At 46.9% G+C, this 15,297-nt stretch overlaps 3 protein-coding genes across 12 annotated transcripts in view; all 3 read left to right on the top strand.

Annotated features, from left to right (window-relative positions):
- The first annotated feature begins 842 nt into the window (after window positions 1–842).
- Window positions 843–7,332, top strand: HOXA6 (homeobox A6). 3 transcript variants are annotated; one of them, XM_062622753.1, is made up of 3 exons: window positions 843–982; window positions 5,400–5,655; window positions 7,027–7,332. In XM_062622753.1, exons 2-3 carry the CDS (start codon window positions 5,631–5,633, stop codon window positions 7,284–7,286), a joined length of 285 nt encoding a protein of 94 aa, XP_062478737.1. In that variant the 5' UTR covers window positions 843–982; window positions 5,400–5,630; the 3' UTR covers window positions 7,287–7,332. The 3 variants fall into 3 exon arrangements, with proteins under 3 accessions (XP_062478737.1, XP_062478738.1, XP_062478735.1); XM_062622754.1 differs by having other exon boundaries at window positions 5,495–5,655; XM_062622751.1 differs by lacking the exon at window positions 843–982 and having other exon boundaries at window positions 4,982–5,655.
- The window catches only part of HOXA3 (homeobox A3), a 44,812-nt gene continuing 30,357 nt past the window's right edge, over window positions 843–15,297 (top strand). For 5 of the 7 annotated variants that reach the window (XM_062622733.1, XM_062622739.1, XM_062622732.1 and 2 more), the window contains exons 1-2: window positions 843–982; window positions 12,872–12,976. The gene's annotated coding sequence lies outside the window, so the exon portion shown is untranslated. The remainder of the gene's footprint in view (window positions 983–12,871; window positions 12,977–15,297) is intronic. The other 2 variants (XM_062622744.1, XM_062622737.1) reach the window with 2 other exon arrangements.
- HOXA5 (homeobox A5) lies at window positions 8,579–11,912 on the top strand. 2 transcript variants are annotated; one of them, XM_062622750.1, is made up of 3 exons: window positions 8,579–9,610; window positions 9,758–9,921; window positions 10,919–11,912. In XM_062622750.1, exons 1-3 carry the CDS (start codon window positions 9,357–9,359, stop codon window positions 11,167–11,169), a joined length of 669 nt encoding a protein of 222 aa, XP_062478734.1. In that variant the 5' UTR covers window positions 8,579–9,356; the 3' UTR covers window positions 11,170–11,912. The 2 variants fall into 2 exon arrangements, with proteins under 2 accessions (XP_062478734.1, XP_062478733.1); XM_062622749.1 differs by having other exon boundaries at window positions 8,579–9,921.

Below are 15,297 nucleotides of genomic sequence, written 5' to 3' on the forward strand. Positions count from 1 at the left end.
AGCGAGCCGAAATCGCGCGCAGTGAAATAATAATTCGTAATAAGCAGAAAGTGCGGTGAGAAACTTCCAAGTGTAAATGATCTGGTCGGGTACGTATGTGGGACGTGCGGGGTATGCAGGCGGCTTTCGAGGGCAGCAGGGGGGCATTAAAAAGGAGGGGAAATCCCCCCGCTTTAGAAAATGTATAATGTTTGCCAGGTACCACGTAATGTCAAGGAGATCTGAAATTTTCAAACTTTATAATAATAATAATAATAATAATAATAATAAAAAAAAAACTTATCCGAAAAGTCCTTTTATTCGCCTGGGTAAATACAGGTAGAACTAGGGTATCATTTGTGCAGAAGTTTCCCTTTTCTACCACACTCTGTTCCTGCTCAACCTACTAATTGCAAATTTAATAAAATTAGTACAAACTCCAGGTCTTTTAAAAAACTCCAGTGCTGCCTCTGTGGTAAGATGGCGCCTCTCTAAGACCTGCCTCTTCTTAGTGATGAGGAAAAGGCCATAAATCCGTTGTTGTTTATGAAAATTTACAACTTTGCAATACAACTTTATGAGTTGTTCGGTTTTTCCATTGGTCGTTGTCGGTCATGTGGATGGTAACCGTGAACATGAACTTTTTTATAATTTCCCTTGCGAGAATAGAGCCGCATTCTTTTGCTGAGCTCTGTCCTGCTTCGGATCTCTCTGGCTTTCAATCCCCATTTCATTTGTTCTTTGTAAGGCAATAGTGAACAAAGTGTGCGGAGGTTCGGCATAAGCAGCCGCCTAGAACACAGATCCGGGATGGCAATTTCCAGTTCCCCCGCTGGAAGGTGTGGCATATTGGATTCAAAGCACTGGCGTGGCAGATTTTCAACTTGCAACCTGGCTAATTTCCTGCTTCTTCTGGCACCAAAAGGAGGGCGATTCGTCTCCTGTGCAGCCAAAGCGACAGCTGTCAAAGTCGCAGGGGCTCCTGTGAGCCAGAACCTAAAAGGTGAGAAATGTATATGACACTACCGTAAACAGGGAAACATAGTTTAATACGTTTAAATATTAGACGTGTAATTAAAGCAAGTGGAAACGTTGGTGGCCAAAAATAGACGTGGCTGCAGCTCGGTTGATTTCGACTTTACCAATGCATGCAAAATTATGCCAAAATAAAATGTCTATTTTCTATTATTTAGCGAGGAAGCCGTGGACTTTTTTTTTTTTTTAACGACATTTATTTCTGGTTGCAATTGCCAGGGGGCTCTGTGACATGCGGGTTATTTTCTAATAATTCAGCTTTACAGCATCATTCCGAGGGGATTTGGTTGTGTGGTTTTTTTTCCAGAGTGAAGGGGGGGGGAAAAAATTACCCCCTCAAACATTAATTTATGTTTTCATTATTTCGCAGCATTAACTTAAAGCTAATTTACGACGGCTGAAATTTAGATGTAATTTATGTTTTAGTATTTCAGAAAAAAAAACACATAAGTTAGCACAATGTCCCCTGGCTTCCCCGGCATGTCCAGGCGAAAGGTTATTTCTAGATGGGGGAAACAGCGCGGAATGTGTCTTCGATTTTCTTTATCAGATCCAGCGCTGCCTGCAAAGCCCCAGTGCCCCTCCGTGGGTTCGTGGGAACGGCTTTCCTGGCGCTTTCTGCCTTGGATAGCTTGCACGCCTCGGCTGCGCGGAACGGATAAACCGATCCCAGCGCCGGAGACGGAGCTTTTGCCCCCTTTTTTTTTTTTTTCCTTTCTCTCCTTGTTGTGACTGTTACCGTGCGGCGCTGGGGCGGGTGGAGCGGCGACTAGCGGGTCGGTGCCCCACGGTGTATGCCGGCGAGGGTGAGCCGACCCCGAGGACAGCGCCCCGGACAACCTCCCAGTCATTCCCCTCCGCCGCTCCCACCTCCCCACGGCGAGCGAGAGGCTCGGAGGGCTTTAAGTATTATCCCCGGCTGTGGTTGTGCTGCCGGGCTGATAAAGCATTGCATTTGCATTGCATTGCGGTATCGTCCGGACTGAAGCTGCAGTGAGCGCAGGATTATTTATTGCGAGGCAGGGGGTGCTCAGTGCTGCCACGGCGTGGCGGGACTGCGGAGGACGGAGCGGAGCCGAGCGGCCCCCGCGGGCCCTGAGAAGGGCAGAGCTGCTCGGGGGAAACCCAAAGAGAATACCCCCAAAATATAAAAAAAAATAGTAACGTTAATCAAAATAATTAAATAATTCCGGCCAACGGTCTTTTACGCCAGCATCGCAACTCGCCCCCGGGCAAGATATTCTGGCAGGACCGGCTCTGCCCCCTCCCCTCCCTTTCTCTTCCCTTCCTTTCCTTTCCCTTCCCCTTCGCTTCTACCGCGGTGTGTGTCAACTGTAAAATATCACCGGGGAAAGCTGGGGAGGAGCCGCCCGCCTCCCCTGCCGACCAGGCTCCCGATACCCCGCCAGTCTAAACAACGGTTCGGCTTGCCCAAACTGTTTGGATTAGGAGCTATTAGGTAAAGGTTGGTTGTGGTGACGCTGCCGAGCATAAGAAGGATTTGTAAGTGGGTTTATATGCAAGGAGAAGGAGGCTTTGAAGCTTAAGAGGGTAACTGGCCCCGCACCTGTATCCGAGTGTGGCTGGGGCAGAGGGCCCAGTTTCGGCGGGAGGAGGACGGTGAGGTGCTCGGGCGAGGAGGTGCTGGGGGTGCGGGGCATCCTGCAAACAAATAAAAGGCTGATAAAATCCGCTGATATCGCCAAGTGTGACTTTGTTGCGGTGGCAAAAATGCAGCGGCTGGCTTTCTGCTTTCCAGAGTGGGGAAACGGTGAAGGGAAACTGCTGTGAAATGTGTCCGGGGAGGGCATTTTCCCCGGCAGATCTGGCGGGCCACAGATTATTGTACTTAGGGGTTTTCTGGGGGGAGGGGGAGGAGCAGAGAGGACGCTTGAATGTGACTGAAGCGGAGATTGCAGTGCAGATTGTTTAGCTGTCACAGTAACTACTCGAACACGACCCAGCAAGGCAAACGTGAACATTTCAGTCCTTTCCATATTATGGGACCAAAGAAGAAATGTTTTCGCTACCTGTGGTCGGCCTTGCGACATTTTGGTTTGAGCACAAACAATAACTTGAAAAAGAGGAGAGAAACAAAAAGAGAGGGGAACCCGCCTCGTCTGTAACCGTTCTATAATATGCAAATATAAGTAAACCTGGCTTGATTTTTTACTTTTGGTCTCTGTGTGATGGATTGAAAAACCCCATCTGGTCACAACTTTAAAAGAGTGAGGCGGTGGGTTTCGCTTGCCACAGTATTCATTTTTCATGGTGCGTTTTCGTTCTGACCTGTGTTGGTGAAAATCTGCTTTTTTAAAACCCCTTTCTATTTAGCGTGCTGTATGCTTGTCTGATGATGTTGTTTCCTTTTTGTAACTATTCGCGCTGAGTAAAAAGAAAATAACTTTTTCTGGAGAAGGCTGACTTTCAGGAAATACGCGTTTCCGAAATGACCTCCCAAAGCACGCAGCTAGTGAGCTGTAATTCTACCAGGTGTGTTTATGGATTAGCCGGGATGAAGAGGTTAAGGAAGCTGGAAAAAAGGGGGAAAAAAAATGGAGGCAATCAACATCTGAATGTGAAAGTCCAGCTGGGACTGTGAACAATACAAACTATTGTGGAGCGATGTTTTAACTCACTACTGTTTTATAGGTATCGTAATCTGCCCCCGGAAATGAGGCAAATAGCCTCCCAACAACAACAAAACTCTCTTTTGAAAGTTACTTTAGGAAACGGGGCTCGTACGAATGCCACTTTCCGTCAGAGTGCCTTTAAAATAAGGGGCTATTCAATCCGTTGTAATGGGCACTGATTATGAGTAAACACAGCTTGGAATGAGCAACCTCATGTTATCTGCAGGAACTGCAGCGTTATGGCTGAATTCAAAGCGCCTCAGCGAATTTCATAAGCACTGTTACTGTCCCTGCCCTGGGCCAAGAATTTTATTTCCGCTGTGGGGTAGCTGCCATTGAAAATTTGAGGCGGAAATGTTTGTTTCATGTAGATATTTGGTTTGGTGTTTTTCCTCTTCTTAAAGACACACATCCGCGTTTAATCAAATTATTCGGAGCAACAACGAAACCGATTGGCTTCTGCTGACTCATTAGAGGGGCTGTATTAATTAGGAATAATCCTACTGGTTCGTTTTCGTATTTGAATGTTTGATTCCCTCGGCTCGACTCTGGCGGAGGGAAACTCGGGGAGCAGAGACACGTGGAACTTTAGCTGGGCTAGTCAGGGGCACCGGGAGACTGCCCAGCCCTTGCCGGGGCCTTCCAGGGAACTTGGTGCAAATCAAAAATCTCATTCTCCAGAAGCCCACCGTTTCCTACCACAGCTGAAACCTCCGCGTTAATTATGAGGGTGTTCATTAAGATATGAGACCTCTTTCATGCAGAACGCGTTAGTTTCTCTCACAAAAGCTAGGTTCGGCTCTGAGGCGGCCTCCGAAGGGAAGCCTCAGAGGAGTAAAAACAACGAAATACATTTAAAAATCGGCTAAAACCTCCGGGATGCGGTTGTGGAATAGCGGTTGGAAAATGGAGAGAGGCCGGCCTTTCCCCCCACCCCATCCCGCTCTGCTTTGCGCGAAGCTGCTCTCCCCTTTTCACGTGCTCCCTCTGCTCAAAACTTTCCCCCCGCAGCATCCACCGCTGCCTCCTTCCTTCCCCCCTTCCTTCGTGTCCCCCTCCTTCCACCGGAGGGCCGGAGCTCTTCACCTACCATCCCCACAGAGTTACGCGGCTCCCTCCCTTCAAAGTTGGCGGCCCCGCGACGGGCGCGTAGCCCCCCTCCACACACCTCCTGCCCCCCCCGTGGGGGAGGATCCCCCCGTCCGCTGCTGTCACATTGCCTGGAAATATTACTACTATTACTGTTATTGTTATTATTATTATTACGATGGGGCTCCCTCCCGCCGGGGGGGGGCGGTGCCGCCCGGGGGCGCGGCTGTCTCCGCGGAGCTGCGCGGGGCGGCGCGGTGGGGCCGGGGCTGCCGGTAAGTTGGCGGCGCGGTGGCGGCGGCCCCGGGGGAGCGGGTGCCGCGCGCGCTCCCATTGGCCGCCCCGCCGTCAGCTGCTCCTATTTTCTGCTGTCGCTTTTGGCGCTCGGCCATCCAGAAACAAACCACTTCGATGACTCCTAATAGTTATCGCCAGATGTACTAATACACAACAAATCACGGTCCGGGCAAGGGGGAAGAGCAAATGAGTTCCTATTTCGTGAATCCCACTTTCCCGGGGAGCCTGCCCGGGGGCCAGGACTCTTTCCTCGGGCAGATCCCCCTTTACCCGGCGGGCTATGATGCTCTCAGGCATTTTCCGGCTTCATACGGGGCAAGCAGCCTGCAGGACAAGACTTACACCTCACCTTGTTTCTACCAACAGTCCAACACCGTCATTGCTTGCAATCGGGCTTCCTATGAGTACGGAGCCTCTTGTTTTTATCCGGACAAGGAGATTAGTAGCGCTTCTCCCTCCAGCAGTGGCAAACAGAGGGGGGCCGGGGACTACCTGCACTTTCCTCCCGATCAACAGTACAAAGCCAGCGGCATCCAAGCCAAAATTGTAAATGACGAAGGCACCGACCGGAAGTACACGAGTCCTGTTTACCCCTGGATGCAGCGGATGAACTCCTGCGCTGGTAAGGCACTCGGATGCAATGGGGAAGGCGGGGGGGGGGGGGGGGGGGGGGGGAGGAAGGAAAAGTTTCTTTCCCCAAGATTTTTTGGTTTGGTTCTTAGACAAAGTACAGGCTGCTGGAGAGACACGGGTCCTGTAGGGCACTGTGTAACAGGAAACCTTCCCAGGTTATTTCAGACCTGGCACGTTGGCACCCTGGGATGATTGACCGAGAGCCCAGCTTGTGGGTTCACTGGTGAAAGTTACAGGGGAATCCTTGGGAAGTAGGCAAAACTAAAAAGAAAAATAATAATAATAAATAGAAAAACCAGGAGCAGAGCAGTTTTACCACTTTCTTAAAGCCACCCCACCGCCCCTGCTCCGCTTCTTCATTGTGTCAGAGAGCGATGAAGGGAATATGCCCTCTGTTCTGAGGATCTAATGCATTTGTGGCACATTCCTCCTCGTCCCCCTCCCCCAGCTCATTAGCCTGTAAGTATTGGAGATTGAGAGCACGTTTCTGGGGCCGTGGGCGCACTTCCATGGCATTGCATTTCTGATTTTCTCTTAGGAGTGAACTTCACGTAATTGAACTATTCTGACCAGGAGGGGTGCTTGGGGGAAGGGGAGGAGGGGGTTATGTATTGGGGTGGCACTTATTTTTAAGAATCCCATAGTAAGACTTTTACTTTCAGTGTCTGTTAATGGCTTCCCTCCTCCCGAGTTTATGTTTGCTGGACTGTGGGTTGCATTTCTCTTTTGGAGAGTTACACTTTTTTTGCAAGACCATTCTGACGCTGTTTTGCATTCAAGGGCAATAAATTCCGGAGCAAATGGCAGAGGCTCTTCTATGATCTTTAGCTGATGTCTATAATTATACTTAAATCACATCCCCTCTGTAGTCACAGCCATGGCAATAGAGCGTGTTTGTGTAAACACACCCGCATATGCGAGCATACGCTCACACACACACACACACACACACACACACATGCGTGCAGCTCCCCGGATCGCACGTGTGTTTGTACATGTGTGTGTATACACAGGCTCGCAACACGCAGAGGGTACACAGTGCTCAGCGATTCACACGGGTGCTACCTACTGCACTTTCCCTAGGTCCACCTTAAAGCCTTTTTGTACCCCAGTTATCCCACCACTTTAAGCATTCTGCACATCCGCATTTACAGCTGGTCAGGCAGGGGAAAAGGAAAAGAGGGACAAAAAGAGAAAGAAAGGGAAAAAAAGCCTCCAGGAAACCACAGCAATTCTCACCCCCCACCCCCACCCCTCTGTGATTGTGCCTGCAAAAGGAGGCAGAATATACTAATCACTCTTTCTGGTCTGAAATCACTGGGCCCTGTCCAATGCGATCGTTTTGTCTTTACTTCTACAGGTACAGTATATGGAACTCATGGGAGACGAGGGAGGCAAACTTACACCAGATACCAAACGCTAGAGTTAGAGAAGGAATTTCATTTTAACAGATACTTAACCCGAAGACGACGTATTGAGATTGCAAACGCTCTCTGCCTTACTGAACGCCAGATTAAAATATGGTTTCAAAACAGGCGGATGAAATGGAAAAAGGAAAACAAATTCATAAATTCCACACAGCCCAGCAGCGAAGAAACAGAGGAAAAGTCAGGGGAGTAGAACCACCTTTAAGAAATGCTACCAGGCCTTTCCTTAGCTCTTACTATTCCTATTACATACTTTGTGTTCCTTCTGCTAGTAAAATCCTGTAGGTTTGTCACAGTCTATTAATTCCTCAAAGGCTTGGTTAAAAGATGTACCTTTGCAATCATCTGTGACTTTCTTTAAATATATGTGGAAGTCCTAGCTTTCGAGCTACAGGCACATATGTATATAACCACCTCCCCAAAGCATAGATAGCATTGCTTAAAGTCTTAGAGAAATGGCCCAGATTTTTAAATGTTTGCGGTAAGCATCTGTGTGTGGGTGAGTGTCCCTGGTGTACCTGTGTGAGAAGAGATCAGCGAGGGATTTTTAATTTTTTTTTAATTAACAATATTCATATTGTAGAAATACGAGAGATTTTAGAAAATGTTGGGTTTCTGTTTTTGCTAAGTCCCGCTACGTCGGGCCATCTCGTTATGCTATGTTTGGGACCTTATGGTCTGCAGGGGAGGAAAAAAAGTTTTATGCATATACAAGATATTTAAAAAGCAAAAAGGAAAAGAAAAATCCTTTAAAAAAAAATTGTTCTATAAACCCCTGAGTATAATCTTGCAGTTAAAGCGAAGATGAATTGCAGAGAGATTTATTTTAAATGCCGCTAAACTGCCTAATGTGCACTACTGGTATTAAAGTAAAAACTCGGCGTTAAACTTCAGGGGAAGCGAGGGAAGAGGTTTTGAGGCTGACGAATTTCTGTGGTTCCCGTTGAGCTTACACTGAGGTTTCGGTGAGCTCAGCTATACACTGAAGGGGCTTTGAATTATGGACTACATTTCTTGGGGCTTCGGGGGCTTGGGTCGATCTTTTTTATTTTGTTTTCTTTATTTTTAATTAAAAGAAAATTGTCTATCATTAAGGCGGTGATCTTCTTCCCCGCTTGCGTGGTATCCTAATTTACATTCGCATTTCTTAGCACTGGAAACAAAAAAATAAATAGGTACTGTAGAGAAAAGTAGCTGCCATAGGAGGCTTTCACTTCGCGTTCTGTACAAGTAAAATGAGCTCAGCGAAAATATTGATTAATATATATGTTATATCTATAGTATGTTGTGTGTGCGTGAGTGTGCGTGTGAAGCTGTGTACAAATACGTTTGTATATGCACCGAGGCTCTTTTGTTTGGAAGGCAGCGCGATTTGGGCTACCGCTCTAAACATTTTAAAACCCAAATCTGGAAAACACTAATGCAAAATGGCTACCGCCGCATTTAGAGGTTTGGTTGGTTTTGTTGGGTGTTGTTTTTTTCCCGAGAGGTGGAAAAACAGCGGCGGCCTTAAAGCTGCCTGGAATTTGACCCCCTAGTAGGAAAAACGCTGCACGATATTTGTCTTTCATAGGTACCTGCCATTTCGCATTGGCAGGAACCGGGTGCCTCTCGAATCCGCCGGCACGGGAAAAAGGGGGGAGAAAAATAAATTAAGATATATATGTAGAGAGAGAAGGGACATAAGCGTGGCCAGCACCCGAGGATGGATCACGCAAAATTTGTAAACTGGTGTAAATAAGCCCCGCAAGGCGGCGAAGGCAGCCACAAAGCAGAGCGCGCCCTGCAAGCCGAGCTTTCCGCTGGCCGCGGCGGAGGAGCTGGCCTTGCCGACCCCGCCGCCCCTCCGCCGCTGCCGGCTGCGGCGTGCCCCGCTCCGCGCCGCCGTCGGGGGCCGTCACCCCGGGCCGACCCTGCGGAGCCGCCGCCATCTCCCTCGCCGCCAGCGGGTGGCGCTGGAGGCCGGCGGACGGGCGGGCGGTGGCGGCGGCGGCGCGCAGCGGCGGCGCGCACGGGGCCGCCCGCGCCCTCCCAACTCCCCCACCAGTGCACGAGTTTACCTCTAGAGGTCATCAGGCAGGATTTACGACTGGACAACAAAAGCACGTGATGTGGAGCCGTACCCCATATTTGGGTGCCTACGTAGGAGGGAACCAAGTACATGTCCCAGTCATTTCCATAATTCATCATAAATTGTGCAAGGGTGCTATAGACGCACAAAACGACCAAGAGCCACAAATCAAGCACACATATCAAAAAACAAATGAGCTCTTATTTTGTAAACTCATTTTGCGGTCGCTATCCAAATGGCCCGGACTACCCGTTACATAATTATGGAGATCACAGCTCGGTGAGCGAGCAATACAGGGACTCCGGCAGCATGCACTCCGGCAGGTACGGATACGGCTACAATGGCATGGACCTCAGCGTCGGGCGCTCTGCTTCCACCCACTTTGGTGCCAGTGAGAGACCCCGCAGTTACCCGGCCAACACCACCTCTGCCTCGACAGAGCCCAGGTACAACCAGCCCGCGACGGCTTCCCACTCGCCTCCCCCCGACCCTCTGCCCTGCACCGCCGTGGCCGGTTCGCCTGTCACCAGCGAGAGTCACCACGGGGTGAAAAACTCCCTCGCCAACTCCACCAGCACTTCGTCCAATTCCAGCAGCAACACGCACATCAGCAGGGACGGGGTTGGCACCTCATCCGGGACTGAGGAAGACACTCCAGCAAGCAGCGAGCAGGCAAGTGCCCCGACCGACCAAAGCACAGCCCAGCCTTCACAGCCCCAGATCTACCCCTGGATGCGAAAACTGCACATAAGTCATGGTAAAGCAAATACCCTGTTCTTTCTTTATTTCTCTGGCGAAAAAGGAGGATTTAATGTAAACCGGGTGGCTGTGCCGAGCAAGGTCGGGGAGAGGGGAGAGGAGGGCGTGAGAGCGGGCAGCCTCTTCACACAGCACAACTCTGCTCTCAGGGAAACAGGCTCCCTTCTCCGGGAGAGCCGTGTCCCCTCTTCAAAAACATGAAAAGAAATATAAAGAACCCGCCCGGCCCCAGTAACCCAGCCCGGCTGGCTCCCAGCGCCGGCCCCGGCGGGCAGCGAGAGAGCAGTAAGAGCCTTCCAGAAGGGGCTCGGGAGCAGAGGCTGCTCCCGGCTCTCCTCTCGAAGGGGGCTCCTCCAGTGGGAACCGCGCGGCTGACCCCATTTATTTTGCCGAGCCATATTAAAAAGAGAATAGGAAAGGGCGAGGAGGGCAGTTTTCACTGCTGGGAAGCCGTAGGGAGGGGGAGGAGGGGCGAGTAGACCCAAACTCCGGGGAGAGGGCTCGAGGGAGCGGGGAAGCGGAGCAACTTTCCGCCCTGGGTACTTGCCCTGCCCTGGGTGCTGGGGGAGCAGCCGGGGGCCAGGAGCCTCCCAGAGCCTTCCCCAGCTCAGCCGTGGGAAAGGGCTGCAAGCTTCAGCTTTGCTCTCCCAGCCCTGAACACACAGCTAGCAGAAGAAGCATCCTCCAAAACAGTTTATCTGCGGAAGGCGGGAGGGGTGGGGTGTTACCCTTCCAAAAATGACCCAAAAAAATTCGATTAAAAAATAAAATTCGAACGCTAAATGCAAGCGAAATCTCACCGAAACCACCAAATCCCCCTCCCCCAAGCCTTTCCTAAAAGGGGCTGGAGGAGGAAACTTGTTGAGCGTTTATCCAAACCAGAAACAAAACCAAGCAGGATTGAGAGTAACGGTCCTGGACGCTGGTAGCTGCAGTAAGTCACGGAAGATCCGAGCGGCTGCTGAGAATCTAAATCATGTACTTTTCTCTTCCAGACAACATAGGGGGACCAGAAGGGAAAAGGGCTCGGACTGCTTACACCCGCTATCAGACCTTGGAGCTGGAAAAGGAATTTCACTTCAATAGATACCTGACCCGCAGAAGAAGGATTGAAATAGCACATGCTCTTTGCCTCTCAGAGAGACAAATAAAGATCTGGTTCCAAAACAGGAGAATGAAATGGAAAAAGGATAATAAGCTGAAAAGTATGAGCATGGCAGCTGCAGGAGGGGCATTCCGTCCCTGAGCGTTTGATCAATTAAAAGTACTGAGCAGTATTAGCTGACCCTGCGTCTCATGTCAGTACTAAGTTGACTTTCTAAAACTTCCTTGTGTTACTTCTGTGAAGAAACCCTGTTCTTGTCACCCTTATTCATCTTTTAATCATGAGCCTGTTTATTACCATTCTCTCGCGTGTATAAGTAGATCTGCTTTTATCGTACATTTCTTTGTCTTGAATGGCTTTGTCTTGAAAAAATAATAGATGTTTTAACTTATTTATATGAAGCGAGCTGTGTTACTTGAAGTAACTGTTAAAACAAAACTAAACTAAACAGAAAAAAAAAAAGACGACAAAAAAAAAAAGGAACGGAAAAAAAAGGAGAGAGAGAAAGAAACCCTCCCCCGGTTTAGTACAAATGTTATGTGTTGCACTCAACCTGCTTAACTGTGCATGTGTGGTCAAGTGTTAATGTCTGTATAGCTCCAAGCTGTTAAAAATATTTTTATTCAAACTACCTATATAATTCCTGTGTAATTAATGCTGTTGTAGAGGTGAAATAATGAAATCAACTGAACTTGTCTTACGTGTAGTGAATAGTGAATCTGTGACGAAAACTGTGATTCCAAGCAGTATGTCCTTGCTGTGCCTTTGTATATGACTCTTTGCACGAACTCTTAGAAGTGGCTCTTATTAAGCGCAGCTTCTGTGATGTATGTTTTTTGTGAACAAAGTTACAAATATAGTCAAAGTCTGGCTGTTTGAGCAAACTGTGATCAGCTTTTTTTTTATTATTATTTGTTTTTAAAAAAAATGACTGGAAATCAACAAAAAAATAAACTTTCTATTGTAAAGTTTTCGTGACCTGGTTTGTGCAAAGCAAGAAGTTGTGCTTCCTGATTTGCCTCTGAAAAAAAAAACTAATTAACTCATGCAGAGTTTGTAATATTATTTTACCTGGCTCTTGCTGCACGTTGCAAATGGTAGGTGCTGCTATTGTCCGCTACCACTATTTTTAATTGAAAGTTTGACCACAAGTACCTTCTTACTGGTTTCTCGCTAGATGGAAAGCTGCATCGCAGGACCACAGTCAACACCCTTTGTGGGTGAATCAGCTGTTAGAAGTTTGTTGATGGTTAAGGAAAAAAAAAAAGAGAACACCCACCCATGTGCTTTGTTAAAACACGCTGCTAACTCCAAGACGTGTTTGCATCGCTCTAGATTTTCTCCTGTGGTTTCAATAAGTATATTTGCAGGACAGACACCTCCGAGCCCTCTGCGTCTATTAATAACCTCACTAGCCACATTCCCACTTTTCGCCCTTTAAAGATTTTTGGTTTTCTTCGCTACAATTAGTTTGCTATAAACGTAATGTTACTTACCCCATCAGAGCTTGAATGGTTAACTCTTCTGAGCTTCTAAGAGCAACTAAAGATTTGCACATTTACTGACGGGTTACATTGATGCCTTCCCTTAAAAGTTATAAAACAGTAAACTTTATAAGCCCCAGTTCCGGCTATATGACATTTGGGTGCCAAATGAATAGGGTTTTGTCTATGAATTAGATCGTAAAATCATCCATAGCACAGACAGATAGGCTCACTGGCTATAAAAAGTCACGTGGTGCCATTAAAGTAAGTTTTATGGTTTTGGGGAGTTGACATCCAACATTATATACCACATAACATATAATCTCACTGACGCTGGACTTCATTTGACTCTTTTGCAGGCTACGTGTGCCTCCTGGCCATTCAAATTGTCAGGTTTAGGGACAGAAGTATCCAAACCACAAGTTCTCAATACTGTATGAAAAATGGCTCCTTGCAAGTCAAAGGTAAGTTTTGTGCACAAGTTCCTTGAAGTTTATTTGGACAGTGGGGATGCCGAGGCTCCCGCTCGCTCTAGCTGCCTCTCGCCTCTCTCTTTTTTCTCTTTCTCTTTACCTTTCCCTTTCCTTTCCTCTCCGCCTGGAGCTTTTCAGGACGGTCCCACTGAGCCCGAGAGGCAGGATCAACCACTAAAGATCCAGGTTGCGATGCAATTTCTCCCTCCCCGCTCCCCCCCCCCCCCCCCCCATTCCTTCACTCGCAGCAGCTAGCTCTCTATTTTAACGATCAAATCAAAGTAAACCACAATAAGCGACTTTGGCAGAGATGGATTTTGGGGCCTAACTTTAATCACTTTGACTACCGCAGAAGATAATTACTTCCTTTCCTCCAATTGACTCTCCAACTTTGGAGAGGTTTTGTTTAGCAAGGAGTAGTTACTGCAGGCGATTAAAAAAAGGGGGAAACAAAATAGATAAGGTTTGATATTATCTGGGCAGTGTCTTATGTAGGCGTGATAGAGTTGGAGGCATGCTGATACGTTAATAATCTTTGGTTTGGCTAAATATGTTGCACATCAGAGCTAGTATTAAGATGGCACAGACTGTACTGGGCACTTAAGACTCTTGTTTTCGGCACTGGGCTGTGCAGAAGGCTGTAGCTATGTATATATGTCCATCTGCGAGTGTATAGTATGTTTCGGGGTTGTGCATTTATAACATTGCTATAACTTTTCCCAGTTCTTATACGTAATTGCATAAGTATAAATATATTTATATTATGCGTGTGTGTGCATGCATGTACAACTCAATGTGTGTGTCCGTGTAAAGCCATGCACATGCATATGTGTGTCTAATATCAGTGTATTTATGTATACAAAGGGTGTGTACGTGTGTATATAGATATATGTTCCTGTGACTTTTTTCTTTCTTTTTTTTTTTTTTAAAAGCGAACCAATTGACTGTAACTTGTAGCATTAATACAAGAGACTGCAGGTCATTAGAGTGCTGCAAATTATGAAATACGGGCTTGCTTTATTGAAGATTGTAAATATCCCCTTAGCTCTGCTCTCTCCCTCTCTCCCTTATATTGCTGGCTGCCATTGTGGGGTAGGCCCCAGCTGCGTGTTTACTTCAACATTCTTTTTATTTAAGTGGACTGTTCTCACTAGAGTGTGATTACTCAGCAATAAACTTTATGGCCGGATTTTACTTTAGTCTTTGAATTTCCAGGACTTGAATGAAAACATGAATGAAAGGGTGAAAGGAACTCTGTCTTTCTCTGGGTAGCATTAAGACCTGATCTTACCCTCAGAGCTGTTACTTAGCTGAGTGATCTCAGGGGGCACAAACTGACTAGTTAGGGAAGAGACTTGAGCACTGCTTCCAAAAAATATATGTTTGTATATACATATCTCATCTATCTATCTTCAAGCTGGATGTATCGCTTTCTCTGCTCAGGTTTGGAGTAGCAGGGATTCAGCAGATTGCATTGTTTTCCTTCATGTGACATAAAGTCAGGTTTGCAAAAGAACAGGGTGGTTTGAGGAGAGCTGGAAGACAGGCTTTGTTTTATTTTGCTAGTGCTATCTCCTTTGAATATTGAGGTTTAGGCTGTATCTGTTACTTTGAGTGAAAATGAGAGAAAGGTGCAACGGTACAAGTGGGTGAGGTTGTTGTGTACCTCTTCAAGGTCTGCACATTGCTGACTGAATACTATTTTTAATTTATTTATTTGTCTTTAACGTTAAAGAAACGGTTGTACAAACCGTTGGCTTAGCTCAAATATCTCAGAGTTTTACAATATTTAGTATTTAGAGTCAACCTCCTGTGTCAGATAAATGGAGTCTGAAGCCTTTGTGTCTGTGTATCCTTCCTTTCAACACTAAACAAACACATATGCATACACTTTATATTTTTTTAAATAAGAAAGACTTTAAAATTACATATCCAAATGCACATTTGAAAATAATTTCCGTAATAAACAGCTGGAGATTTTATAGTGCACTAGCTGTCACATTTCTGTCAATAGGAATACCAGAAAGTTATGTATGATAAGCGTGCATTATATTATATGCCATAAAATTTTATAGTTTTAAGTAAAAGCATGAAAACCCTTTAAAAGTTTGGGCTTTATATTCCTTTTCTAAGGAATATAATTCGCTTGTAAACGGGAATGATACTAGACACAAACCATTCGCGATTACTCAATATTCAACAATGCTGCGTTATTTGAATGATCCAGTGAATACAGAAACACACTCACACTCGTTCGACTACTATTTTAGGAACCTGGATATCACCGCAGATAGTAATTTTTCATTGTCTAG

This window comes from Pezoporus occidentalis, unplaced genomic scaffold, assembly GCF_034315485.1.
Source record: "Pezoporus occidentalis ecotype Australia unplaced genomic scaffold, CSIRO_AGI_Poc_V1 ctg246, whole genome shotgun sequence".
Classification (NCBI taxonomy): domain Eukaryota; kingdom Metazoa; phylum Chordata; class Aves; order Psittaciformes; family Psittacidae; genus Pezoporus; species Pezoporus occidentalis.